The 24498-nt window shown below is 51.6% G+C and overlaps 10 protein-coding genes across 10 annotated transcripts; 5 read left to right on the forward strand and 5 right to left on the reverse strand.

Moving 5' to 3' along the window:
• Positions 1–123: 123 nt before the first annotated feature.
• On the forward strand, positions 124–4671 carry BD324DRAFT_606986 (hypothetical protein; the record flags this gene model as incomplete). Its single annotated transcript, XM_022014041.1, has 9 exons — positions 124–615; positions 670–1258; positions 1301–1873; positions 1917–1980; positions 2024–2289; positions 2326–3326; positions 3365–4494; positions 4547–4570; positions 4626–4671. 9 exons carry the CDS (start codon positions 124–126, stop codon positions 4669–4671), a joined length of 4185 nt encoding a protein of 1394 aa, XP_021873517.1.
• Positions 4672–4808: 137 nt separating this feature from the next.
• BD324DRAFT_614779 (hypothetical protein) lies at positions 4809–6316 on the reverse strand. The gene has a single exon (XM_022014642.1). The coding sequence runs from the start codon at positions 6105–6107 to the stop codon at positions 4959–4961; it is 1149 nt and encodes a 382-aa protein (XP_021873518.1). The 5' UTR covers positions 6108–6316; the 3' UTR covers positions 4809–4958.
• A 311-nt stretch (positions 6317–6627) lies between these two features.
• On the forward strand, positions 6628–8459 carry BD324DRAFT_614782 (hypothetical protein). Its single transcript, XM_022014643.1, has 10 exons — positions 6628–6780; positions 6827–6853; positions 6912–7015; positions 7069–7166; positions 7219–7243; positions 7303–7421; positions 7459–7558; positions 7606–8183; positions 8239–8298; positions 8355–8459. The coding sequence occupies exons 1-10, from the start codon at positions 6774–6776 to the stop codon at positions 8404–8406; spliced, it is 1170 nt and encodes a 389-aa protein (XP_021873519.1). The 5' UTR covers positions 6628–6773; the 3' UTR covers positions 8407–8459.
• On the reverse strand, positions 8460–9285 carry BD324DRAFT_678837 (hypothetical protein). The gene is made up of 2 exons (XM_022019015.1): positions 8581–9285; positions 8460–8535 (listed from the first exon to the last, which is right to left on the reverse strand). Exon 1 carries the CDS (start codon positions 9178–9180, stop codon positions 8608–8610), a length of 573 nt encoding a protein of 190 aa, XP_021873520.1. The 5' UTR covers positions 9181–9285; the 3' UTR covers positions 8460–8535; positions 8581–8607.
• Positions 9286–9349: 64 nt separating this feature from the next.
• On the forward strand, positions 9350–12163 carry BD324DRAFT_586782 (peptidyl-prolyl cis-trans isomerase). The gene is made up of 14 exons (XM_022013748.1): positions 9350–9591; positions 9661–9763; positions 9917–10113; positions 10172–10365; positions 10420–10563; positions 10614–10944; positions 10996–11224; positions 11276–11411; positions 11452–11524; positions 11555–11598; positions 11639–11768; positions 11829–11866; positions 11918–11949; positions 12014–12163. The coding sequence occupies exons 1-14, from the start codon at positions 9369–9371 to the stop codon at positions 12129–12131; spliced, it is 1992 nt and encodes a 663-aa protein (XP_021873521.1). The 5' UTR covers positions 9350–9368; the 3' UTR covers positions 12132–12163.
• A 132-nt stretch (positions 12164–12295) lies between these two features.
• Positions 12296–13633, forward strand: BD324DRAFT_614793 (FK506-binding protein 1). Its single transcript, XM_022014644.1, has 7 exons — positions 12296–12510; positions 12639–12679; positions 12735–12754; positions 13002–13082; positions 13138–13227; positions 13288–13341; positions 13423–13633. The coding sequence occupies exons 1-7, from the start codon at positions 12412–12414 to the stop codon at positions 13443–13445; spliced, it is 408 nt and encodes a 135-aa protein (XP_021873522.1). The 5' UTR covers positions 12296–12411; the 3' UTR covers positions 13446–13633.
• On the reverse strand, positions 13634–15681 carry BD324DRAFT_614796 (putative eukaryotic translation initiation factor 3 subunit 7). Its single transcript, XM_022014645.1, has 6 exons — positions 15488–15681; positions 15080–15440; positions 14912–15027; positions 14060–14851; positions 13814–14006; positions 13634–13764 (listed from the first exon to the last, which is right to left on the reverse strand). Exons 1-6 carry the CDS (start codon positions 15577–15579, stop codon positions 13672–13674), a joined length of 1647 nt encoding a protein of 548 aa, XP_021873523.1. The 5' UTR covers positions 15580–15681; the 3' UTR covers positions 13634–13671.
• A 53-nt stretch (positions 15682–15734) lies between these two features.
• Positions 15735–19800, forward strand: BD324DRAFT_614797 (WD40-repeat-containing domain protein). Its single transcript, XM_022014646.1, has 8 exons — positions 15735–16251; positions 16305–16642; positions 16689–17748; positions 17795–17967; positions 18158–18190; positions 18378–18638; positions 18687–19382; positions 19429–19800. Exons 1-8 carry the CDS (start codon positions 15803–15805, stop codon positions 19725–19727), a joined length of 3309 nt encoding a protein of 1102 aa, XP_021873524.1. The 5' UTR covers positions 15735–15802; the 3' UTR covers positions 19728–19800.
• Positions 19801–21242, reverse strand: BD324DRAFT_614801 (histidine biosynthesis enzyme 1--5-imidazole-4-carboxamide isomerase). The gene is made up of 6 exons (XM_022014647.1): positions 20941–21242; positions 20702–20891; positions 20475–20578; positions 20331–20407; positions 20178–20276; positions 19801–20125 (listed from the first exon to the last, which is right to left on the reverse strand). The coding sequence occupies exons 1-6, from the start codon at positions 21120–21122 to the stop codon at positions 19914–19916; spliced, it is 864 nt and encodes a 287-aa protein (XP_021873525.1). The 5' UTR covers positions 21123–21242; the 3' UTR covers positions 19801–19913.
• Positions 21241–24243, reverse strand: BD324DRAFT_614806 (P-loop containing nucleoside triphosphate hydrolase protein). Its single transcript, XM_022014648.1, has 15 exons — positions 23873–24243; positions 23680–23816; positions 23497–23625; positions 23391–23449; positions 23296–23352; positions 23186–23253; positions 23026–23135; positions 22887–22972; positions 22652–22838; positions 22191–22601; positions 22081–22149; positions 21952–22032; positions 21681–21902; positions 21437–21633; positions 21241–21389 (listed from the first exon to the last, which is right to left on the reverse strand). Exons 1-15 carry the CDS (start codon positions 24102–24104, stop codon positions 21344–21346), a joined length of 2091 nt encoding a protein of 696 aa, XP_021873526.1. The 5' UTR covers positions 24105–24243; the 3' UTR covers positions 21241–21343.
• Positions 24244–24498: the final 255 nt, after the last annotated feature.

A 24498-nucleotide genomic window follows, 5' to 3' on the forward strand; every position in this document is an offset into this window, starting at 1 on the left:
ATCTACAAGGTCATCTTGATTCAATCTTTGATTGTCCAACCCGCTCAGGAAGTCGGTGACGGCTCTTGACGATTGGGGGCATACACAAACAAACAATTGGTCGAGAGCTCGTCCCTCACGACCATGCCGTCTCTCCGGGTGTTTCATCGTGCTCTGCCTCTCAATGACCAACGTCACCCACCTGCGTCCCGACCAGCTCAGTCTAGAGATAGTCTCACTGTCCCTGTTGCTTCCCCCGGCCTCTCTGCTGTCTCTAGCAACCCTTCATCTAGCTCATCCCTCACGCCAACGGCGGAGCACCCTCCAGGAGGATCAGCTTTCCGTGCTGCACAACCTGGCGAAGCCTCTCGGACGCAGGCTTCATCTACCGATGGTCATCGAGTCTTGTCAAGACTCCATGCGCTATTCAACACGCCCGCAAATATATATGCCCCTGGATCCAGGCCGAATGGGGGCACCGCGGAGATATCTCGAGTCAAGACGGAGCCATCGGGTATCGGGCTGAGAGATTCGGAGATCTTTGGAGTGACCAATCAAGGGTCTCAGGTGCCAGCGGTAAAGGACAGAGATGCTATCAAAGTGTTGATCGTAACGTGGAACATGGGCGAGACGTTGGTGAGTCACGAACTGGAACAGTCTTCCAAGCACGCCTGACATGTAATGCTCTAGCCCAAAGGAGATCTGTCTGTCCTGCTTGGTGATGTTCCGACCTATGACGGCTCTCATCCTTCTGGCCCGCTACCTATGTTTCCTACGGAGCATGGCCATCCATACCACATCGTGGTCGTCGCAGGTCAAGAATGCCCGACACACAGTGGTGTGCCGAGAGGATGGGGAGGAGGGCTGATGAAGGGCGTCAGGGGTGCTCACAAGAAGCACAAGGATGAGAGGCAGAAAGAAGGGGACAAAGCCGTGATTGGCGAGGAGGATGAAGAGATGGACGAAGACGAAGGCTCGGAGGCAGCGCTGCATGTGAACGAGGTGCAAAGGCTCAAAGTTGAAGAACGAGCAACAGCCCAGAGCAACAAGTGTTCTCCGCTGCCGTCTCCTCGACGCCCTCAATCACCAGCAGGTAATAAGAGTGATGATGCCTCAAGCGCAGACGGCCATTGCAAATCACCTCGTGTGCCTATAGACGACGATGAAGGCCGCTCTCAGAGACTTTCTCATTCTTCGTCGATGGAGCGCGGTCACGGAAGTCTGCTCCATCGACACAATCACGGTGGTGGATCCAAAGGCTGGAGCACGATGCTGGATGGTAAGCGTAGCACTAGAGGATTCTCAACTGAGACTTTCGTAGATTGGTTCTGTGGACCGTCCGCCAGCAGGCGGGCGAATCATTCGTCTCAAGATTCTCACCCTGCCCAAACTCCCAACCATACCTCTCTCTCACCTCCGAGAGCTACACCTCATCTCATCAGATCATTTTCAGCCCCTGAATCCCCTACGTCCGCCAGTCTCGTCCAGCCGCCATCCCCTTCAGATAGACTGGCAATACCGGTCACATCTCGCTCACCCCTATCCAGGTCCATATCTACGACTGGTTCCATCGCTAGCAGTGATTCCTCCTCAGCCTCGACGCCTTCGGCAGACATACCTGTAGAGATTCTCTCAGCATCGCCGCCAGCTCTTGCCCTACCAAAACCTTTGGTGCCACCGATAGACATTCCCAAAGGAGGATTGACCGTTCCTCACCCTGTCCACGTCGGATCGATTGATGAGCGACTCATGGTAAAGCCCGAGCTCGTTGTGCCGCTCGAAGAGGGTCGAACTGTTGGTGGGGAGAAGTGCTATCTCCACTTGATCAAAGAGAGACTGATGGGCATGTACTTATCGGTATACGTGTACAAGGGTTGCGAACATCTCATTCAGGGTAAGTATGCGGCTGAGGAGAACTCGAGCTTACCTGCTCATAGGCGTCGACAAGGATTTTGTCACAGCTGGCTTGGCTGGTGGACGGGTAGGCAATAAGGGCGGAATGTGAGTGCACTAACCCTCGCTCGACCTACTCACATTCTTGCAGCGGGATCAGCCTCAAACTTGCGGATCACAGATTCCTTTTTGTTAACTCTCATCTCGCTGCTCATACAGCTCGAGTCAATGCTCGACTCTCCAATATCGCCAAGATCAAGTCCGAATTACGGCTCGATACCTTTTTGGCCAAGGATGATCAATTGAACGAGCTGGAAGACCTGACTGACAGATTCGACACGGTCTTTTGGTGTGGCGATCTGAATTTCAGGCTTGATCTGTCGAGACTCCATGCCGAATGGCTTGTTGAGAAAAAGAGTAGGTGATGTCCGTGACTGAGCTTACCCATTACAGAGTACAGCGAGGCACTCATGTGGGACCAGCTGAAAAATGCCATGAAAGACGAGGCGAAAAATCCGTTCCCTGGATTCCAGGAACATACGATCGACTTTCCCCCAACTTTCAAGTATGATGTCTGGCGATCACTCAAGGCTACAAATCGGGAGCTGAGGCGCAATCTGCGTCGAAGGGGCACGATGGACAATCGCCAAGCCAAGCAGATCACGAATGGTCCTGAGACGCCTGTCACGCCTATACAAGACAAACTGCCCCACGTTCTCGAGTCCCACGCAGAGCACGCAGGGGAGTTGGCGGACAATCGATCGTTCCTCAGTCAACGGGAAAGTGATGAGGATGCCAGAACCATACATTCTCGACGTTCCATCGATTCTTCCGTCTATCAGTCTGGTGTACCGTCCACTGCGGGCACCGATGTCTCAGATGCCGAATCCATGTTCCGCCAGCCGATCGATTCCAGTGCCTATGGCTCTAAACATAAGGCGCTGGAAGTTGCTATCAAGAGCAAGACGAAGAAATTCTTGGGTCTTGTCAAGATGGACGGAGTGTTCAGATCTGTCTCCTCCTCATCTCGTCGAGCATCTGATCGCCGGCCTCAGCTGGGGAGAAGTTACGAAGAAGACTCCCCAAGACCTAGTGGAGATTTCGACGCTGAATCCCGGAGGACATCGATATCGTCTATGGGGACCATGTTGACGCAGGACAATGAATTTGCAACGAGCTTAGGCGACGGAAACAAGGTGAACGGATTGCTTGTGCCTGGCGTACTACCCAATCCGCAGACTCCAGAACTCGCCCCAGCGTCGAGTCCCATGTCCCCACCTCGTCGAGGGATCAGAAGACTGTCAATGGTGCGGCGTATGCCCTCTACCAGGTCCACAAAGGATCGACAGTCGCATGAGGATCACTCACGGGAGGGCGAGCTGGACGAGCTAGACACTACGGATCGGAGAGAAGGTGTATATGATACGTCTAAAAAGCAGAGAGTACCAAGCTGGGTGAGTAATATTCGTGGATGTCCCTGCTGACATCGCAGTGTGATCGTGTACTATGGAAGACCCGAGTCGTTCCCGACGCACCCGAGTCTCCGCCTGATTCACCCTGGTCTAGTCAAATGATGGATTCGAGTCATTCCCATAGACCCCTCAACCGTTTATCTCAAGCTTTTGTCAATTTCGGGGGTCATCTCCGACTGCCCGTCTCGCGATCAAATACGATCGAGCCTGCTGCGTCCGATCGCCATCTTGGCACACGAATATTGGGATCCATGGCTCGACGTGGCTCGATCGAAACGCGGTCTGAGTCACCTCATCCTGTCGATACATCCGGTGGCCCCGCTCTCCTCGTCAATTCGCCCGAAAATAGTCCCCGGGATCTCGTCACTGATCAGATCTCTCCGCACAACACCAAAATCACCATCCCTTCTCCTCGCCGACCTACCCTGATCATTCCTGATACAGATATGAAACGACAGCGATCGGCCGGCGTATCTCCGCATCCTCTGTTAGACAACCTCGGATCGAAGATCTCTCCTCCAGCCGATCCGAAAGTCACGTTTGACCCTGCTCTGGCTGCGGACAGGGATCGAGGCATGGCGACCGCGGTAGGATCGATGTATCGACGTCGGGCCAATTCAGATAGCGTACCGGTTGGAATGACCTCGCCTTTGAGCCTCGAACCTGATAAAGAAGCTAGCTCCCCAAGTCTACGCTTTGATACCAGTGCAGCTCAACCAATTCGACGCCTGTCGCTCCCACGCCATACATCTCGGCACAATTCGTACGATCAAGCGAAAGGCGTCCCCAAAGCTCCGACAGAGACCACACGCCGGACTTCGGGTGGATCTCTCCGCATGCGGTCTCGAACTAGGACGTTGGACTCTGTCACAAGCACAAGCACGGCCATCTCGTCCAGGATCACACCTCACAATTTGTTCCGCGGATCGACGAGCGGCGCAAATGACCGAGGTGATGATGCACAGGATGACAGTAATGCTTTTGTCAAGTTTCTCCGAGACATTCAATCATTGCCCAATTGGCTCCATCGAGGGAGCGTTGTGACTCCTGTCAGTCCAGTCGTTGCGCCTGTAGTCGAGGATGTCAAACCTGCACGGCATCAGCATGGGGAAGTCGTGTGTATGCACTATGGCACCATCGACGATGCAGGGTGAGTTACGATCGAAGTGGGAGATCGTCTGACTGACGGCTGTGTTTTGCAGTATGAGACAGCTAGAAGGTAGATCGTGAGTGTCTGCGTTGTTGATCGATGCTTCCTGGCTGACACTGTGCCATCGTCAGTGATCATCGACCGGCGATCTTTTCGGCAGCTGTGTATGTTGGGTAGAGCGAGGATGCACTTGTAGAGCATAGACTATTGATCTGTTTTCTTATAATACTTGTGATCTGCTCTGTGAACATGTAGCCAATAGCATCAAGGCAGACCTGCCAATCTGAAGATGAGGCTGCGAACCGTTTTGCAGGTTTGTGTGCTGTATCAATATACATGGGTCACGGCTCTGACTGAATAAAATTATGGAATGACGATACATCATCAAGACGACGAGCGGCGATTTCGTAATGTCTGGTTTGATATGTACATGCGGTCTGGTTTGATGTCTCCCGTGGGACCCATCACTGAATCGCAAAGCCTTCGGGAGCCTCGCCAGCAGCCCCATAAGCCTCACTGACGTCTGCCAAAGGTTGATCTCCAGCCACCCATCGAGCTTTTCCTTCGCTTCGACCCTTTGAGCTCTTGCCAGCATGTGACTCAGTCAAACCTAGATGATCCTCCACGGCATCTCCCAAATCCACACCTGCTCCTAAGATCCCAGCGAGAGCTCGACCTTTCTTTAATGAGAGAGCGCCTCGACCATTTCCAACAAGGCCCCGGAGTTCCAAGACAGTTTCATCTCTGACACCGACCATTTCCGGTCCGACAAGGCATTGGGCGCGGGAGAGAGCATTCTCACTGTTCTCACTATCTGTCCTGAGATTCTTTGGCCGCAAAGTCTGAACGGGGGAATGTATACCGAGAGCGGAGAGAGATGAGATAGATCCAGCTTGACGGCGTGTTTTAGACCGTGTTCTCGAAGCCGGGGAGTCTAGGACCGAAGGTGCTACGTTCTCCTTATCTCTCGTAGAGGAAGATGGAGTGCTCAATTTGCCCCTCTTCATTGGAGACTCGTATGATTTGGAAGCGTTGCTCGCAGCATTCTCTTTGAACCGAACGACCGAGGCGGATTTGTCCCCAAGCTGTGATGGGAGATCTGGTTGAGGAAAGGTGGACACGGCGGTATCGGGAGGGGATGGGAAGGCATCGAATTGCCGTTTGGATGTAGCTGAGGCCGTTGTCTTTTTCGATGAACCGGATTTACGGATCGACCCTGAGGGTTTAAGGGAGGAGGCGGTGGTGGTGGTGGTGGTGTTGGTCGATGTCGAAATGGCAGTTGTGGTGGTGCTTTGCTTGGGGTTGATCGGTACCTTTGGTTTGTCGATTGCAGACGCATTGACTTTGTCGTCGGATGGCTGGACAGAGGAGAAGCCAATTTGAGGTTTGACAGCCGATGCTTGAAGTGCAGAGAGCGCTTTCCGACCCGTCGAACCGGATAGAGGAGGGAGGGTTGAATTAGATTTAGGATGGGATTTGAGGGTGGAGGACGCCTGCCTGAGGGATCGTTTGGTAGGCGATACGACTGATTGAGAAGTCCCAGCTTCATTTGATGCTACTGGCGAGTCCGCGTAGATGGCGAATATCGCGCCCTTCTTCTTCGTGACGGGCATGTTGCGGCGATTCAAAGTGTGTGCTGGACTATCAATGTATGGTGAGGTGACGGGGATAACGTTGAATTTAGTGGGTTATCCTGGCAACAAGAACAAGAAGAGGGGGAGACAAAATCTGGTGACCACTGAGCTATTCCAGACCCGCCGTTGCAAGACAACGACGATCAGGGTTTCGAGAACGATGACAAGAGAATGTTCAATGATATTATTCTTTCTGAATGTGCCAAATAGAAAGCAATCGCGGTCTCAAAAAACAATCCAAACAAGGGATTGAGCATGACGTGGCAATATACAGGGCGGCGGGGATCTGTTAGAGAGCCGAGTTGACGAGTAAGATAGTGAAGGAAGCAGAGTCTGTATGCACACTACGGGTCAGCAGCATGACGGTACAAGGTCTTACTCAAGCCTCTGACCTGTTGGTTCAGTTCTAGATACGACGTGACACGTCGAGAAAGGGCCGACGAGACAGGAAGACCCCATCCCCCGCCTTATCACCCGCCCGGTGCCACTCCGACGATCCGGACATTGAAACGTTCCGAGTTGCACACTCGGCCAGCTAGAGATCATGCAACGGCAATCCTGATGTGTGTGCGGAGCTGGGAGTACTGAGAGATCCCCTGAAGTGAAGTGCTTGTTCAGAAGCCAGTGGCTGCATGATCCGCAAGCATGTCTGGTGAGCTGCCTCTTACCTTGGTGTCGCCAAGCTCATCCCTCTCAAGGTTTCCAAAATGCCAGTGTTACAAAGGGTGGGTTTGCCGAAGGGAGCCCTGAGAACGAGACTCGATGCTCAAGCAGTGCTCTAAGGGATGATGATGCTCCTCGGTATATCTTCCCTCACTGTGTCATTACTAGATGTGAAGCCGTACCTGCACCTTCAGCTCGTTCCGCACATGACAAAATACCATCAGGTAGGTGCCATCTGGGCTGCTATCTGCCGAGGAGCAACTGATCCGGAGGACAGTTCTGGCGAATCGTCATTCATCCACTGGCATTCACCAATTCTTCTGAGCTCCTAATGGGCTTGGTATTGCTGTATACAGTCGGCATACCGATAGAGCGGTGAGCGGGGAACCTCTATCGCGGGAAAACAATGGAACTGATCAAGAGACAGGTCTTTTGGCCCACGCAAATACGCTGTGAGAGCTGATCACACGATATCGTGGTTCCTAAGGTCTCGCTTATGACATCCTGACAGTCGTTTGTCCTCGTCTCTTCTCTCGTCTCAACCGTCTTCTCACTCATGGCCCTTGTGTTCCTGCATAAATTCGGTCTGCGATATATCCCCGCAGGCCCTTATGGAGTACTCTTCAGCTTGTAAGCCATTCACGGCGAACGCTCGCTGAGACCTCAGACTATGGCAACATTACCGTATCATTCCTACGCTGTATACCTATCGAATACTTGGCATCGAGCTTTCCGACAAGGCCATCGCATGGATGCAGGCGTGCATCGTGAGTGTGCAGGCGACTCTTCAGTCCGAATCTGAAGTGCAACTCAGCTCTACCTTTCCGACATTCCCGCATCGGTCCTCGCTGCCTCCTCGGGTCTTCTCACTGGCTATCTCTACAGGACCGACACACTTATTCCTCTACCGTCATTTCGATATCGTCGACTCCTGCGACCATTGAAGACTTATCGAATCCCTTTATCCCTTTACTCCCTATTATCGAGACTATTTACACCTCTCATCGGTGAATCTACTGCACCTCGTAGAGCCAATCGTGTGCTTCCTGGGCAAATCAATTCGACCAGCTCGGCATTACGTCCCGGAACAGCTCCCAGCCTCAGCTCCTTACTGGCTGGTCGATTGGGCGGGGCTAACCTGACTCGACGCCCGACGGCGACAACTCCAGTTCAGACCGAGGACCGACCTGTCACACCCCCTGTAGGCACCCCTATCAACACCGCTACGCCATCACGCGCCGCAGCCATTCGCCAGACTCTGCTTGATAGAGCGGCAGCCACGTCAGGCAATGGGCCCGGTGCTGGTAGTGCTAGAGGAGCCGTTGGTGAATGGGTCAGTGACTTGACAGGTAGAGGGAGTGCCAGAGCTCCAACGGAAGAAGAGATTGGAGCGTGAGTCGGCGTCCGGATCAGAATCCGATTACCAATACTGATCATGGTCGTTCAGCTTGTCCAACATGTTTCCTAACCTCAGTCGAGAAGTCATTGTTCGAGCATTGCAGCGGAAGTGAGTTCGCAGTCATGCCAGTTGCATCTTAGGGGCTGATGGGTGTTTCCTCAAAGCGATCACAACACAGCTCAAGCTGTCGAGGCGTTGCTTCAAGAGGGGAGCTAGAACGTGCTTCTTGTTTATCTTGTTCGCCTGGGTGCTCTATCATGCATATGTGTATTGCTACAGGGTGTTACATAGTGGTGCGTCCTCTGATAAAAGGGGTGTCCCTGCTCGAAAGGTTCGTTCTATGAGCTGATTGTTCAGCGGAGACAAGGGTCAGGGGTTGAATTCGCTCACTGTTCCTCTCATTTGCGTAGGTGTTTGCTACTTATTTGATTCTGCTTCTTCCTTGTCCTCCACATTGGTACCCTCTTCGGCCTTGCCATCCTCTGGCCCCTGACCGATCTCCTCTTCGACCTTGCCTAGGTTCGCTAACAGCTTATCCAGCCGACCGTCCAGATCATCCGCCACGTGTTCAGCCGCATCCATCTGAGCGAGTATCCTGGCGATTTCCAGATCGCCTTCTCCCTCGCCTTCCGCACCTTGGCCTCCATCTTCATCTCTACCAAGGCCAGGAGGTAACATACTGGGATCAGATATCCTCAGAGCCTCGATAAGCGGTCTGAGGACCTCCAAATCTTGAGGAGATAGCGATGACAAGTCCACATCGTCGATCTCCAAGTCTCCTAAATCTCTCAAAGCCCGCATAGTCTCATCATTTTCTTCTTCACTCCTCTGAGCCGATGATTCTTTACCGTTCACCCGACCATTGCTTAGAGTATCAACTGGCAGTACTGGTACAGATGTCGTGAACTCTTTTGAACCCGATACTGATCCTCCCGGTATCCTTTCTCTCGCCGTTGCTTGAGCCACCAGATCCAAATCTGACATGTCCATGTTAGCTAGGGATGCAGGTCGTGTAGAAATGGAGATATAGTCATGAACTGTTGAAACTCCATGGCAAGGCTTGGCTCGATATTCCGCTCACACCTGAGGTACATTACGTAAAGCAAAGGAGGTTTGAACCGAAGCTGCTCCTCAAGTTTGTATCTTTTGAAGCTTCCGAGTTTCGAGAACCAAGCGATATGGCAGCGTCTGATACCTCAAAGCTCGGCAAGAGAGCTCGCGAAGGATCACATGGTGCAGATTCCCCCGAGGATGGACAGGAAGCTGGTCCTGCGGTACCGGAGATGCCAGGTGCAGATGTAGAGGACAGTTCAGACGAAGAGATTGGACCTATGCCGAGTGCTGGAGGTGATGGAGTCAATGAGAGTTCAAATGGCAAGCGGAAGAAGAAAAAGAGAGCGGGTGAGTGACGGTCATCTGGCGGATGATGGCGCAAAGCATGCCGTAGGGATCAATCTGACCTGCGAACAGTACTACCTCACGAGCGACTCTACCTGGATCATTTACCAGATACGGATAGGTATTACAAGTCTTTCATGCACCGAGACGTGGTGAACTACGTCGCAGTGACGAGGTAAGTCCAGGATCCGAATTGGCCTGTATCTTGTGAAACACCAGTCGCTATTAGCGCAGAAGTTAACCAACCTTTTGATGACTTCTTGGTGACGTATCTAGATCTGCTTCTCTCGAGGTCTGGTCCGATGCTGGAGCTGACCATTGACTTTAGGACCAACTTTGTGATCACAACCTCTATCGACGGGCATTTGAAGCTGTGGAAGAAACAAGACCAAGGCATAGAATTTGTCAAACACTACCGAGCTTCCCTAAAAGCCATTGTTGGGGTTTGTGCAAGTGATGATGGCAAATTATTTGCGACCGTCAGTGAAGGAGGAGAGGGCAGAGTCTTTGATGTGGTCAATTTTGGTGGGTCGTGTCTCACAACTTGTTCCGACACAGCTCGCTGACATCTTGCTTCCTTCAGACATGATCAACATTTTCAAATTCACATTTGTACCCAAAGCATGTTGCTGGATACATGAACCTGGTGCTGGGCAGACGCTACTCGCTGTTTCCGACATGGCCTCGCCAACGATCCGCATATACGATGGCAGAGGAGATGGAAATCCATTGTACAAGCTGGAAAAAATACATAGGGCTCCTGTCCACCTCATGGTAGTAGGTTACTTCACTGTCCGCTTTGTCGATGCTGTGCGCTTACTATCAACCCAGTACAACTCTCGATACGACTGTGTGATATCCGCCGACGAAGCTGGATTCGTCGAGTACTGGCAGCCGAGCGAACCATGGGGTCTACCAAGCATACCAAATCTGTGGCAATTCAAATCTCAGACCGACCTCTTCCATTTTAAAAAGGTGAGTCAAGATTGCTACTCGATGGGAATGTCTGACGATGCTGGCTTTAGAACAAAACCATTCCCACATCCCTCACATTCTCACCCTCTGGCTCACATTTCGCCTGTCTCGCTCTACCCTCACGCGCGGTCCATGTCTTTTCCTTCCACAGCGCAAAACTTAAACGGACATACGATGAATCACTTACGGCAATTCAAGAGATGCAGCAGGCAGGTACGGCTGTGTATCAGCTCGACGATATGGATTTCGGGAGACGTCTGGCCATTGAGCGAGAGCTTGAAAGGGATGGTAGCGGTCCAGGAGGTGCTTTGAGGACAGCCAATGCAGTCTGGGATGAGAGTGGGAACTTTTTGTTGTACCCTACCATGTTAGGCATAAAGGGTGAGTTCAGGGATTGATACAGTGACGTCCTGCTGAGAAGGTGTTCTCCAGTCATCAACACCGTCACCAACAAGGTCGCTCGGATCATTGGCAAAGAAGAATCGTTACGTTTCCTTAATTTGTCCTTATATCAAGGCGCTCCGTCCAAGAAGGGTGTTACAACACTGGCAATGGCGGCGTCTGCCAATCCGTTGTTACAGGAGAAGGCGGTCAGAGATCCTCACTTGATATGTACGGCGTACAAGCGCCAAAGGTTTTACATGTTCGCCAGGGAAAGCGAGTGAGTCGCGTACCTCGCCCACGCTGGCGACTCTTCTGACACAACCCTCAGGGAGCCGAAGAGCGGCGAGAGAGATGTCTTCAATGAACGTCCGACCAGAGAGGATCAGACTATGGCTGTTGCGCCAGCGGAGGAGAAGGCTGCATTGCCTACTTTGTGCACGATTCATACGACTGAAGGGGACATCGTGAGTACTCTGATGGTCAATGAGCTGACACTGGTTGCAGAAAGTCAAGCTGTACCCAAATATTGCGCCGAAAGCTGTCGAAAACTTTACAACCCATGCGAAGAATGGCAAGTGTACCGCATTACTCGGCTGATTTCTCTCAGGCTACTACAACGGTTTAATCTTCCACCGTGTCATTCGGAAATTCGTGAGGTCGGCCCCTTCGGCCCGAGTCTGACCATCCACAGATGCTCCAAACGGGTGACCCCTTTGGTGATGGTACGGGCGGAGAATCCATCTGGGGAGGGACTTTCGAAGATGAAATCTCTCCTGATGCGCGGTTTGATCGGCCGTACACGCTAGCCATGGCCAATGCTGGTGAGTGAAAAGGAAAGGACGCTGTTGTTTCGCTGAGGCATTTTCTTCTTCGCTTTGCAGGACCCAAGACAAACGGCAGTCAATTCTTCATCACGACGGTATGTCGGTCAGGGGGGGACGGAATTTGTTTTTGTTGCTGATGTCAACAGGTCCCATGCCCTTGGCTGAATGACAAGCATACGTGAGTGGAGTGGGAGTGGGAGTGGGAGTGGAGTGCGAAGAAGCGCTGACGCTTTTTTTCGCAGAATCTTTGGGAAAGCCACTGCTGGGTTGGATATCATTCATAATATTGAGAATGTCAGTGTGGATAAGAACGATAAGCCATGGGAGGAGATCAAGATGATGTCCATATCTGTCGAGTAGCAAGGCGGGAGCCAATGCATAGCTGTCAGTTCAACTGGGGTATGAGGCCAGCGAGGCAAGCCGCGACACCGCACTATGATCCAGGATGACGCCATGCAAAGGGGAGAGCCACATGGCGGATGAGCTCCACGTGGCAATTTGTCTAATTCCGCCCTATATCCCCCCCCCCCCCTTATCCCCAACGTTGACCCTTTTTGCTTCTTCTGATCTTTCTCCCTACTTTCTACTGCTGCTCCCACTGCTGGTTATACACTCTATATATCTTCGTCTCAACAACTACATGTACAAGACCCGTCTAGTACAATCATTGAAAGCCACACCACTCGTTGCTCGTAGATCTTTCAGCGTATCATCAGCCAGAATGGGAGTCACCGTTGAAGTAAGTTTGGTTCAGTGGTGAAGGGGAAGTCAAAGCAGAGGGAACAGTGTTACACGTTTGTTCCCTCCTACCTGTGACAACACCAAAGGGTCAGAAGGAATGAAAATACTGATGCTGGTCTATGACAGACCATCTCGCCCGGAGACGGCAAGAACTTCCCTAAGCAGGGGTGAGTAGACTGTGGTCCAACGTAGGAGGACGAAAGCTGACGGTACCCGTCTCAGAGACACCGTTCACATGCACTGTCAGTATCTTGATGGCTCGACTGGGTTCTGAGTCTTGGCTGACGATTGACTTGCTTCTCTTCTCTTCTCTACTCATTCACTGTCACGCCTCGGAATACCACAACTTTACTCGACTCCTCTGTCGGGTGCTGCAATCTTTTTGGCCTTATTTTTTGATCATCTTGGGTCGCTTTGCGACTATGATCTGTACCCGACACACGCTGCGCATCCGTACTCTGCTTAATCGTGGGAATTTACATCTCACAGACGTTGGAACTCTCCAGGACGGATCCAAATTCGACTCGTCCCGAGACCGTGGAAGTCCCTTCGTCACTCCCATCGGAGTCGGTAAGTTGCAACCAGCTTTCAACACAGAGATCTCGTTTCTGACACACTCCGTCAGGCCGAGTCATCAAAGGCTGGGATGAGGGTGTCCCTCAGCTCTCCCTTGGACAGAAGGCCAACCTTATCTGCACGCCCGACTACGCGTACGGTGAGCTACGGGTAGATCTGCTCATATTTTTCGGCGTCAAGCTTATTTTTTGGTTTACAGGAGCTCGAGGATTCCCTCCCGTCATCCCGGCCAACGCCACGCTCAAGTTCGAGGGTGAGTGCATGCCTTAGGGCTTGCTGGCTGGCTGGCTCGAGAATCAATTTCCATTCCCAAGCTGACCTCGGCCAATCCCAGTCGAGTTGCTCAAGATCAACTAGAAGATTCTAAATTTGTGGCGCGGTCAGACGCGCAACACGAGATTGAGGATTGACAGAAATATTCGGAGGTGATTGAACATACACGATACCAACATTCAAAAAAGTAGCAGCTTGATCATGACAAGATGCATCGTATAGACCGTGATTAGATCTGGGCGGTGAGGCAACAAGGTCGGTCAAGTTCAGAGTCACTCAACACACAGAATGCATGCCTTCGATGCTTGATCTACTCGTGCTCGGGCTCTTCCTCGATCTGCTCCTCTTCGATCGCGCCAACATCGAAAGCATCCTCCGGCACACGGTAAAGTCGGACGATTGGCTGCGGATTGTGAGCGCTGTCCAAGCGAATATGCAAGAGCTGTACTCACGTTGTTCGGATCCTTGACAAGCACGTATTTGCCCTCGGGCTGCTTCAAGACAAGATCGGCAATGGTCCGCACGATACCCCATCCGTTGTTCAGCGAGACATTCATCTGTCTGGCAAAATCAATGGGTTTGTAAGACTGAACGCCGACAATGACATGTCGGGCAGCATCACGAGGATTGGCTCGAGAAATGTATCTGAGCACAGGAATCAGTCACTCCGGCAAAATAGAGGGGATTGCTCGACTTACCCCATCTTCATCAACTCGGCGCCCGCCAAGACACTTTGCACTGCCCACCTAGCCAGCTTGACGCTGTTGTTCTTCATTTCTCCGGCGACAATGGCGCCCTTCTGTGTGTCCAGATTCTTTCGCCAGTCAAGAGGTTTGCCCGATCCTCCTTGAACTCGCGGATCATACTCATTCAAAGCCTTGACAGTGACGAGCGAGTCCTTCTTGCCGAGATAAGCATCCACTTCGGTCCTAACGATAATATCCATGACTTCATCCTCATTGACGGAGAGGTCGTATTTTCTGTATCTGTACAGGCAAGACGCAGGTTCGTCTTGCTCTTGTTCGGCCGAGTAGAAAGGGTTGGGCGAAGGTTCATAGGTTTTTGATTTAGGAAGAATGACTTGAGATGCAAAGTTGTGGTTGATGTACGTCGCTTCGAGCGAGAGAGAAGCTGGCGAGTTGATGTTGTTTGGATCGTCAGAATCCACAGGGGGGTCCGCGGCGTTCTCGTTGACACTGACGAAATCGAAAGGTCCACCTTCCCTCTTGTCCATGAAGAGTTGGTCTCCTCGTCGTTCGAGGATCAAGTCCCATGAATTGACGGATCGAGGTGCGCACATGAGGACAGAGAGGATAGAATCCGTCGCGAAGACATGAGCGGCCTTTTTCGAGGCCAACTGAGAGATGATAGGGTCGTCCGAGGTCGAAGCATTGTATCGGACCCTGTCCAGAATCTCCAATGGTTTTTCGTTTCGCGTGTTGATGCGGTCAAAGTTCTTGTCAAAGTTCTGAATCATTCCGTGGGATTCACTGGGCACAATATGGGTTAGCGAAACCCTTTACAAAACCTGGCGGAAATTAGGTGCTCACAGATCCTCGGGTTGATCCACCCCTAGATTGAGCTTGGACAGGCGAGAAAATTCGATTTCCTCAAGCAGCGCCCAGTCAGGCGATATAGTCACGGACGAGTCTCGATTGCGCTGAGGCTGAGATAATCGTTAATCATTCGTTTCTTCCGAATCAATCCATTAGGCACACCTTGTTCCAATCATTGTATCCTCCACGTCCACCAGTCCTGTAATTTCTGGCACCGGCACCACCTCGCGCACCGCCTCTCGCACCACCCCTATTCTGTCCAAATCCTCTTCCCCTTCCAGCACCGAATGGCAATCTCGCCTTGGTTTGTCTCCTCTGTCCACTGTCAACCAATGAAAAGCTCTTTTCGTCTTCTTCATGCACGTATCCAAAGGCATTCGACTCTGAAGCTCCGTATGCCTCACGCGTCCGTCGTTGAGAGGTGTATCCAGCTCTGCCACCTCGAGTGTTGGCCTCTGCAGCATCGTGCCAGTCGGCAATTCGAGTGATCTTGTCTGCTTTAGAGTATGGTGCATAGGGAATGCTAAGAAAGGGCGTTGAGCTCGAGGCCCAGTGATGGAGTCTACTTACTCCTTGAATTGAGCCGGGAGAGTGCTGGAGCTTGGTCCCCATGACCCGTCTTCGTTGTCGTGGATGGGAGGGAGAGTGAAATCTAGCGTCATGGTGATAGCTTCCAACCCAGCCGATGTCCAATGATACTGGAAGCTCAAGTCGAAACTTTGCAGATACTGACCCCCTCCCCAATACTTTAATCGCGCCTCCCGATTAAATTTTGAATTTCACTGGTCCATGAAAAATGTTCCTCTTGTGCACACTTTCGTAGATTCGCAGTCGAGGTTGTTGTGAGCGAAGCGTCAAGGCTCATCTTGAGGCTAGTTTGGCGGGATGGAGGCCGAAAGTATGGTGTCCGGGCCATCGACACCTCGAGAAAAGCGAAAGAAGACCCGTAGTAAGCCTCACAGCGCCGTCAAAGAGGGGTCCGGCTTTACCCCGACTCTGGCTATGGACCTTGATCCACTGGTCCAAGCGAGCTCTTCCAGGACACCTCAAGCTGTCGAGAAGACCTCATCATCTCGTAAAAAGAAGCGGTCCAAGGGTACACTTCCCGCTGGGGAACCGGCTGCCGCTACACTCGTCGATAAGACTGGCAAAGACCAGGCAAAGGTTGATAAAGTCAAAAAGCGAGAGAAGAAGGAGAAGAAGCTGGCCAAGAAAGAAAGGCGAAGGGAAGAGAGAGATAAAGGAAAGAGGAAAGATGAGGAAGTATGGGATTATGTCCCGCTCGCTCAAGATCAAGCGTCCTCTATACCTCCCATCTGGTCCCGAGATCGAAAGTGAGTGATGGGTGTTCCTGTATGAGATCGATCAAGTCTGACCCTGTCTCCAGGTTTTACTTCACAGTCTCCCACACTTCCATACATATCCATTCATCCACCGGTCCGACGTTCAAACGGCTGTCAACATTGTGTTCCACTCATCGCGAAGGACATAGGAATCGAATCACTGGCATTCAACTGCACCCGACCAATCCATTTCAGTTGATCACTTGTGCTCTCGATGGCAATGTCAAAATCTGGGACTGGATGGAGGGAAGATTGATTCATACGATTGAAGTCGCTCTTGGAGGTCACTTGAATCATCTCTGCACAGGACAGGTCGACGGAAAGTGGTTCATCTTCGCCACGGCCGCCATTCGAAAAGAGGGTAAATCCCCCAAGCCTGATGGTAAGCGTTCCTGGCGCTCCGCTGTGTCGTTGCTTATCCGTCACAGGTTCTCACCTTCGTCATCGTGTTGTCAGACTGAATCTTCCGCAGTCAAAGAAAGTCGATTCGGCAGAACCAATACGACATGTCGGGAAACTCTCTGTACCGCCCTCGGCCCTATTCATCTCTCCCAGTAACTCGTACCTCGTGGCATTGGCAGGCAACAAAGCTTACACCTATCGCTTGCCATCCTCGACCATTGATCCAGCGTGGTCACCGAAATGTGTAAAATTCGTTTCTGATCAAGTCTTCACCTGTGGTTTGTTTGCGCCTGCTTCCTCGTTGAATGATTCAGACGACGAAGAATGGTTTGCTACGGGGGACGTCAAGGGCATGATACGATTATGGCACGGTCTATCTACGGCGTTCAGACAGCTGGAGGCCATCCGCGATGGCGCGGATCCAAGCCCTGAACAAGAAAAAAGATTGCCAACGACCTCACTGCATTGGCATGCGCACGCCGTCGGAGCATTGGCTTTCAGCCCGTCTGGCGCTCAGCTCTTGTCTGCTGGTCAGGAGAGTGTTCTCGTTCAGTGGCATCTGGCAAGTGGAAAACGCGAGTACATCCCGAGATTAGGCGGACGAGCCATCATATCCCTAGCGGTGAAAGACGCCAGTACCGGTACTGATGAGGAATGGTGGGCAGGCATGGCCGACGGGACCATGATTCGGATCGGAGCGTCTTCTGGTCAAGTTTCAAATGTCGGTCAAGGCGTTCGCCTGGATCCGCTTCGACCGAAGAACGCCAGTGCACCATATCCATTGGCTCTGCATCCACCATCCAAATCAGTCGTTCTGCCCTCATCCCATCCCTCCACCCTGCAGTTTGTCGATCCAATCTCATCGACAGTTCAATTCAATCTTGAAGTGTCTCCCTCCAACCGTGTCTCGAAGCGGGATGAAAAGGAGCTGGAGCCTATCGCCGTCGATTATGTAGCTTTCAATGATGCCATGGACAAGACGCAAGGCGACAGATGGATGGCCACGATCGAAGGGAGGAAAGGCGATGAGCAGCAAGGCGGAGGATCTGTCCGGACGCTCAAATTTTGGAAATGGCTCGGAGATAGGTGAGCTATCATGATCCTCCTTGAAATACGAGCTGACGAATCTCAGGTATGCCGTCAACACACAATATCCACAACCGCATGATTTGGACGACATCGTCTCGCTCACATTTGCACCCGCACGATCTTCGGATCTCACTGCCGACCCGCTTCTTTTGACTTGTTCAACGAGCGGTACAGCCAAAATCTGGATAGTCAGGCAGGCCAAACGGAGTAGTGAGAGTGAGTCGACCGAGCCTGTGTTCGCATTTCACACCCCTTGCTTCCTACCCCACGGATGAACAAAACATACATTACCCAGTCTTCACTGGTTCACCGACACACCATGTGGAATCACATTCTGCAATCCTGATCGTCATCTTTTCCATCAAAACGTTCACCCGCCGCAATGGGTCGCTGATCATTCTCACAGGCAAAGCCGGCAAGAAGCTTTCGATTGTTGAGAGTGAGTCATTAGATTTCTTGAAATCCAGTCACTACCTCTTTCCGCCCTATGATGATCAATTATTTCAAGCTCAACAATCTGAACTCCTGTTGATTCATACTCTTCTTCTATTTCTTCTGAGGGCATCCTTCCCATCACAATTTCCACCTTGCACCGTTTTGCCGCTGGACGAGCTGACAATGTGCAGAGTTTTGGACCTTGCGCAATACGTTCTCCTACCGTGACATGCCTATTTACGCCGCTTGCTTCTCTCCAGATGCAACGATAGTTGCTCTGGCACACGGATCAGTTCTCTCGCTATGGGACGCGCAAACCGATGTCTTGCTCAAAACCTTGAGTGGGCCCCTCGAGACGCGTCAGATGTCTTTCATCACATCTGACGGGCGATATCTGGCGACTGCTGGGTTTCGATCGGGCTTATCAGTTTGGGATCTGCTATCCTGTCAAGGTACGTCTACGATCATAATGTTTGGCGAACGTATTTGACCTATAGTAGCTGCATACACGTCCGACACCAAAGTGTCTAGACTCGTTGGCATGCCTTTGCAGGACACGTTCGTCATCGCTGCGCCATCGGATCATGAACTTTGGCGCACGACACTCTCCATCTATAATGCGACCGCCTCCAATCCTATCCGCCAAGTTGTTGTTCGTGCCAAACTCGCTCGTCTGATCGCCCTGCCTGGTACACAAGGATCAGACCAGCTCGAATTCCTGGGTACGACCTTGACTGGTGAGGTCTTGCGCTTTGGAGACGATGTCTCTTGGAGTCGAGGACGCCATGCCAGAGTCAATAAGAAGGAGGAGAGAGATACGTCCATATGGCAGGAAATGTTTGGCAAAGAGGCTTTCGTGAACCTGGACGACACTGCGGCAGCTACAGAGGCAGCATCGAGCGAAGTTGTGGCGAGACCTCCTGGCCGTCCGAGCGAAGTATTCGATGGACCTAGTCACACCCTTCCTCCACCCAGTCTGCTTTTCGATTCTTTCATCGATCAGCTTTTAGGCTCATCGGATAAACCGACCAAGGTCATCACTGTCGACACTCAGCCCGGCATCACTTATAGCACCGGTACTCCTATCGAGGCCTCGGAAACATTTATGGTGTCGAACGCCCCAGAAGTCAAGTCTAGGAAAGTGACGGACCAAGAGGTGAAGGAGATCCAAAATCTATTTACAGAGATCCTTAGCTGTGAGTTGATATGTCAGTGACATACTCTCAGCTCATCCGTCTTCAGTGCCGACATCGATCCCTGCTCAGCCTGCGTCGTCGAAACTTCCAAATGGGCACGGGCCTGGGACACCTTCGAAAGCCAAGGCGAACGGCCACGTTGAGGATCATTCGATGACCGAGGATGCACAGACCGATGGCTTGAGCACGTTGTCAAAACAAGCTCGAAAAGTTAGTCGAAAGTTGTCGACCAGAGTCTCCCAAGAAAACGCTGTCAATGGTGCTTCAGCAGCGAGCGATGCGGAAGCTGAAGCTCATGAAAGCGTGGTAGTGGGGAAAAAGAGAAAGGCGGCTTCGAGAATGTGAGGTTTACGATCATTTTTTTCGCATATCATATTCTTCAAGAGAAACGCATGGTCATCTTGCATGTCAAAACAACTTGTGCATCTGAGATCTGTCTATCAGTCATGCTTAGAGAAGGCTCTAGCAGCCTCATCCGCTTTGACCAATTCATCAAATTTAACACCTGCGCCTCCGAAGATGTCAAGGGATCTAGAGGATTCTGTAAGCGCGACCGGTGAGGCAATCGACATACGAGCCAAACGTTAGATCGACTTTGCCATTGGAAAGTTTATCGACCAAAGCAAGATCCGAAAGGTCTGGAGGATCCATCAGAAGAGAAGGTGGCATGCTCAAGCGTCCTCGGGACTTACCCTTTGCCCCTCCGGCGTAGGTGCAGGGTATACTGACCCATTCTCCAAGTCCTAGAACGAGGTCAGCCTTCTGCCAAGTACTCGGTTTCGCGGTGTCTCTCACGCTGTACAAGCTCCTCATCTATCCCTTGGCAAAGTCCTTCCACGTCCGCAGCATGTATCAATAACTCTGAACAGTACTCTTCAATCTGCTGTATGTTTTCTGCCTTGATGATCAGCATGACATGACCTTGAGCTCCGAGACTTGAAAGCCCACCCCGGTTCACTTTCATATCTGTCAAAGTCTTCCATCCGTTCATCGCGACAATCCATTCCTTATCCCGTCGGCGGCACCTGAACGCTCGATCAGATACGCTCTGGACTGAAGCTCAAGCTCTCACGGCTCAACCGAAAAACTTACGAAATGTCAACCACTAAGCGATCCTTGCCAATCTTCTTGGATAATCGCCTCAGCCTGTCCATATCGCAAGTAGCATTGGGAAACAACCAGCTAGTGACGATGACCTACGAACACATCCCAAGTCAGTATCTGATCAGTGTTCGTGCCTCCCCAGACCCCGAATGGAAGGTGAATAGCTAGAGCGGGCTCTGAATAGCAACTCGGATTCCTCGTCTCAGCTCGCTCACCTTCTCGGCACCTGCATTCAACCAGTCTTCCGCGTTCTCCTCATTCATTCCTCCTCCAACTTGCATTCCGTCAGGCCAAGCTTTCAGCGCTTCTCGAGCAGCTTCATCATTCCCAGGTCCAAGCTTTATGATATGACCTCCGCGAAGGTCGTGAGCGCGATACAGATCCGCATAGTATGACGGCGGATGCCTAAAGCTCATGAGTCTTGCGTCGTGTTCAAAGTCTAAGCGCGACTCACTTGGCTACAAAGTTTTCTTTGGGTCCTTCCCCTTTCCCATCTTCAGTCAGGTCCAATGTACCTCCTACAATCTGCTTGACCACCCCTCCATGCAAATCGATACAGGGCCGAAAACAGGATCGTCGTCGACCACTTCTAGAGGACTCGGCAGTGGAGTCTGACTGCATCATGGCAGCGGACATCGAACCTGCTAAAGGAGACTGGAGCTACAAGCTGAAGATCACAATCGTGTACTCGCTTCTGCACGGCTGCGGCTGTCAATCGAGCCTCTCGGGGCTCAAAGTCGTCAAATGACGAAGAGCATCCATTTCTCTCGAATTTCGAAAATGAATCGAGTCTCCGCGTCGCCAACCTGGATGAGTCGTACATGCAATACAACAATGAAGATGACAATGTGATGACCTCAATGCTTCTTGATTCCCCCTCCCTTGAACTTGTAGTAGTGCGGACTGAGCTATCAGCATCAAACATACAGATGAAGATACCATCAACTCACGCTAAATCGACCAACCATTCTTCCTCGATCACCGTCAGATCCCGCATGAAGCTCTTAGAGGTCTCGATCACTTCGTGGAAAATGACCCATCCGGTCGATGGCTGACGAGTGAACATGACGGAAGATGGGTGAACGTGTAGTGTAGCGCCTTCTCTCGCCGATCTGTATGTTCCGTCGGGCATCATCCTGGCAGCGTTCTAAATAGGATCAGCCTCCTGCCGGAGATCTGGGTCGTTTGGCGGACCTTAAAGTACCCCGTGACGAGGCAACGCCTCAGTTTCTTCGCGTCTCCTTCGCAGCTCGAGCTCTTGATACCAAACCTCTCGAGGTACTTTTTGAGCTGCTTGCGAATCGATACTGCTCGCGAGAGAGCCTTGTGGTTGATTCGATGGTTACCACACCATTGCTTGTCTCTCATACCGAGGCGGACGAAAGCGTTGTAGACGTTTAAAAGTGTCAGATGATCCTAGGAGCGTGTCAAAGCCTGTTGTCGAAAAGATGGAAATCTGACTTACGCCTTCCTCAGCGGTAAACTTCCGTCGTTCCAATTCAGCCATTGTCGCTTTCATGCCCCCTTCGGGAATCACAAATACGTTCTGGTTCGAGTCAGAAATCTTTAAAAGGTGTAAAGCTATATGAGGCACCTGCACTTGCGTCATGGCAGCGATAGTCAACATCTCCTCGCTGCACTTCATCTCGTGCGAGTTGAGCAGCTGTAAGCGTTGTCAATTAGAGCATCTTCTTCCGGACTTACGATCGCAGCCATCATGGGATCAACAGGCACTTCCGCCATTCTCGCGCCCATCGGTCGGGTGAGTCTTCCCTCGTCATCAATAGCGTTGAGTGAATAGAGGAATTCCAGCGCTCTGATCATCATGTCACTCGGTGGAGGACTCATAAAGTCAAACTTGGCGAGGTTATCGATCCCAAGAGCCTTTAATTGAAGAATATAAAGGGATATGTCGGAGCGAGTGAGCTCTGGCGGCGTCGTGATAGGCATTTGACTGCCAGAATTACGAGTCGGTAGCATTGAAGGAGGGTACAGACGGAAGCATTTGCCGGCGGAAGTACGACCCGCTCGACCGGCGCGTTGATTCGCAGAGGCCAATGAACATGGCGTCACGGTGAGTACGTCCATCGAATTTCGGGGATTGAAAGTTTTGATCTGAGGGAGTCAGCATGTTCTGATGGACAGGGCAGATAGCATGAACGCACCTTGACGAAGCCCGAATCCACCACATACTTAATTCCATCGATTGTCACAGATGCCTCGGCAATGTTGGTAGCAAGGATCACCTTTCGCGTATCTCTTGGCGGAGCCTCAAAAATAATCTCTTGCTCCTCGACAGGTAATGTAGCGTATAAAGGGAGGGCCAGCATCTTTGGCGCAGCTTTTGGCAGTCTAGAGAAGCCGTCAAGAGTCGACGCTTCAAAGTATGTTGATACTCACGTCTGTAGCCGATCTGCGATATTCTGCAGAGCTTGGTCGATCTCTTCTCGACCAGTCAAGAAGACAAGGACATCTCCCGCTGGCTCCTGAGTCCCGCGTTGAGCTTTTTCATACATTGTGAGGAATGAATGAAGCTCACTTTGAGGTGTATGTCAAAGATAGTGTCGATCGCTGTATGGACATAGTCTGCAGTGGGTTCTCTGAGATAACAGACCTCCACGGGAAACATGCGGCCCTCGAGCGAGACGACTGAGACAGGAGTCAGTCAGAACCAAGCGCTCTTGATGGATGCGACTCACTAATTGCGTCGTCCTCTGAACGGTCAGAGCCATCCGCATTGCTGTTGAAGTATTCCATAAAGTCCTCGCTGTGAAAGTTTCAGTGGACTCATCGCATATTTGTCACACACGCCTCAATAGTTGCCGAAGAGATGATGACTCGCAGTTCTGGTCGCTTACGCATGATCCTGTACACGTCAGAAGAACCAACGAAGGCTTGACGCACTTCTTGACCAGTCCTAGCAAGAGGTCTGTGTAAGCGCCTCGCTCGTGGGCTTCGTCGATCTATCTCCTTTTAGCCATGGGGAGAGGTGTAAGACCAGGTGACTGACCATGATGACGCTGTATCGACTCAGGAGTGGGTCCACCATAGTCTCCCGGAACAGCATCCCATCCGTCATGTATTTGATCTTCGTCCGTTCCGGTGACCATAGATCCTCGAACCGAATCGAGTATCCGACCTATTCAAAAAAAGGTCAGAAGGGATACATCTCGAGGCAACAAGAAAGGCTCACCTCATCACCCAGAACGCTTCCAACTTCCTCGGCTACTCGTGTCGCGACAGTGGTCGCAGCCACCCGACGTGGTTGCGTACAGGCTACTACGTGATTCTGATTTGTCCAGCCGGCTTCATGCAAATACTGTGGTATCTCTTCGGACCGGAGGTCAATAGCGTCCAACACAATTGCGGTCTTGTCAGTGACTCACGAGTACTCTTACCACAACCAGTCTGACCGACAACGATGACTGTTCTATACTTCTCCACACACCACAATAGCTTCTCCCTATGCTTGTAAATTGGTAGCCTTTGCCGTTGAGCTTCTAATGATAAATGTGAGATTGCTGCCGATGCAGAAGGAACAATAGACCCCTCTGACTCTGTCTCTCGATCCAGAGAGCTCCCTGGAGCCGCTGTGCCAGGTTTCCAGAACTGAGGCATCGTGCAGGCTGTCTTCCTATCTGTGCATGGTGATCGCTCATAATGTAGGATGCAACTGTACTTCAGAGCCGCTCAACCGGGAAATTCTGATTACGTCAGTAATCTTGTGGGTGTCTTCAACGTGTTTGAGAACGTAGAGACATCATGCATAGTCCGAGTGAATTCGAGCTGAGAGCCATGAGGATCTCAGTTTTCGTGTTTCCTTGCTTGGATATGGTGCCAGGCAACTTTCTGACCTTCTAGAGCACGCTTGGCATTTTGTTTGGCTCTCCTCAGTCCGTACGCATTTGACTCTGCGAAACCTACAGGAGCGGCATTGTCCCTCGCCGGCTGGTGTAAAGTCAATTCTGTCTGAGTAACAGAGCGGTGTACTCACACCAGGCAAGTGTAGCAA

This window comes from Kockovaella imperatae (genome assembly GCF_002102565.1).
Source record: "Kockovaella imperatae strain NRRL Y-17943 chromosome Unknown BD324scaffold_2, whole genome shotgun sequence".
NCBI classification, from domain to species: domain Eukaryota; kingdom Fungi; phylum Basidiomycota; class Tremellomycetes; order Tremellales; family Cuniculitremaceae; genus Kockovaella; species Kockovaella imperatae.

Coding starts and splice junctions, on each gene's coding strand:
- BD324DRAFT_614796 (XM_022014645.1), bottom strand. CDS start 15,579: ATGACGCTAGATTTCACTCTCCCTCCCATCCACGACAACGAAGACGGG. Junction 14,007..14,059: donor GCCGAGTTGATGAAGATGGG/GTAAGTCGAGCA, acceptor TCCTGTGCTCAG/ATACATTTCTCGAGCCAATC. Junction 13,765..13,813: donor TTGTCAAGGATCCGAACAAC/GTGAGTACAGCT, acceptor CACAATCCGCAG/CCAATCGTCCGACTTTACCG.
- BD324DRAFT_614779 (XM_022014642.1), bottom strand. CDS start 6,107: ATGCCCGTCACGAAGAAGAAGGGCGCGATATTCGCCATCTACGCGGAC.
- BD324DRAFT_614806 (XM_022014648.1), bottom strand. CDS start 24,104: ATGCCTCAGTTCTGGAAACCTGGCACAGCGGCTCCAGGGAGCTCTCTG. Junction 23,817..23,872: donor TGGTTGTGGTAAGAGTACTC/GTGAGTCACTGA, acceptor TCCGGTCCGAAG/AGATACCACAGTATTTGCAT. Junction 21,903..21,951: donor AGTTTACCGCTGAGGAAGGC/GTAAGTCAGATT, acceptor ACACGCTCCTAG/GATCATCTGACACTTTTAAA.
- BD324DRAFT_614793 (XM_022014644.1), top strand. CDS start 12,412: ATGTACAAGACCCGTCTAGTACAATCATTGAAAGCCACACCACTCGTT. Junction 12,755..13,001: donor AGACACCGTTCACATGCACT/GTCAGTATCTTG, acceptor TACATCTCACAG/ACGTTGGAACTCTCCAGGAC. Junction 13,228..13,287: donor CACGCCCGACTACGCGTACG/GTGAGCTACGGG, acceptor TTTGGTTTACAG/GAGCTCGAGGATTCCCTCCC.
- BD324DRAFT_678837 (XM_022019015.1), bottom strand. CDS start 9,180: ATGGACATGTCAGATTTGGATCTGGTGGCTCAAGCAACGGCGAGAGAA.
- BD324DRAFT_614782 (XM_022014643.1), top strand. Junction 7,167..7,218: donor GTCGGCATACCGATAGAGCG/GTGAGCGGGGAA, acceptor ATCAAGAGACAG/GTCTTTTGGCCCACGCAAAT. Junction 7,422..7,458: donor TATGGAGTACTCTTCAGCTT/GTAAGCCATTCA, acceptor CTGAGACCTCAG/ACTATGGCAACATTACCGTA.
- BD324DRAFT_614801 (XM_022014647.1), bottom strand. CDS start 21,122: ATGTCCGCTGCCATGATGCAGTCAGACTCCACTGCCGAGTCCTCTAGA. Junction 20,892..20,940: donor AAAGAAAACTTTGTAGCCAA/GTGAGTCGCGCT, acceptor CATGAGCTTTAG/GCATCCGCCGTCATACTATG. Junction 20,126..20,177: donor AGATGAGGAGCTTGTACAGC/GTGAGAGACACC, acceptor ACCTCGTTCTAG/GACTTGGAGAATGGGTCAGT.
- BD324DRAFT_586782 (XM_022013748.1), top strand. CDS start 9,369: ATGGCAGCGTCTGATACCTCAAAGCTCGGCAAGAGAGCTCGCGAAGGA. Junction 9,592..9,660: donor GAAGAAGAAAAAGAGAGCGG/GTGAGTGACGGT, acceptor ACCTGCGAACAG/TACTACCTCACGAGCGACTC. Junction 11,225..11,275: donor ATGTTCGCCAGGGAAAGCGA/GTGAGTCGCGTA, acceptor CACAACCCTCAG/GGAGCCGAAGAGCGGCGAGA.
- BD324DRAFT_614797 (XM_022014646.1), top strand. CDS start 15,803: ATGGAGGCCGAAAGTATGGTGTCCGGGCCATCGACACCTCGAGAAAAG. Junction 17,968..18,157: donor GGCCAAACGGAGTAGTGAGA/GTGAGTCGACCG, acceptor TCATTCTCACAG/GCAAAGCCGGCAAGAAGCTT. Junction 18,639..18,686: donor GGATCTGCTATCCTGTCAAG/GTACGTCTACGA, acceptor GACCTATAGTAG/CTGCATACACGTCCGACACC.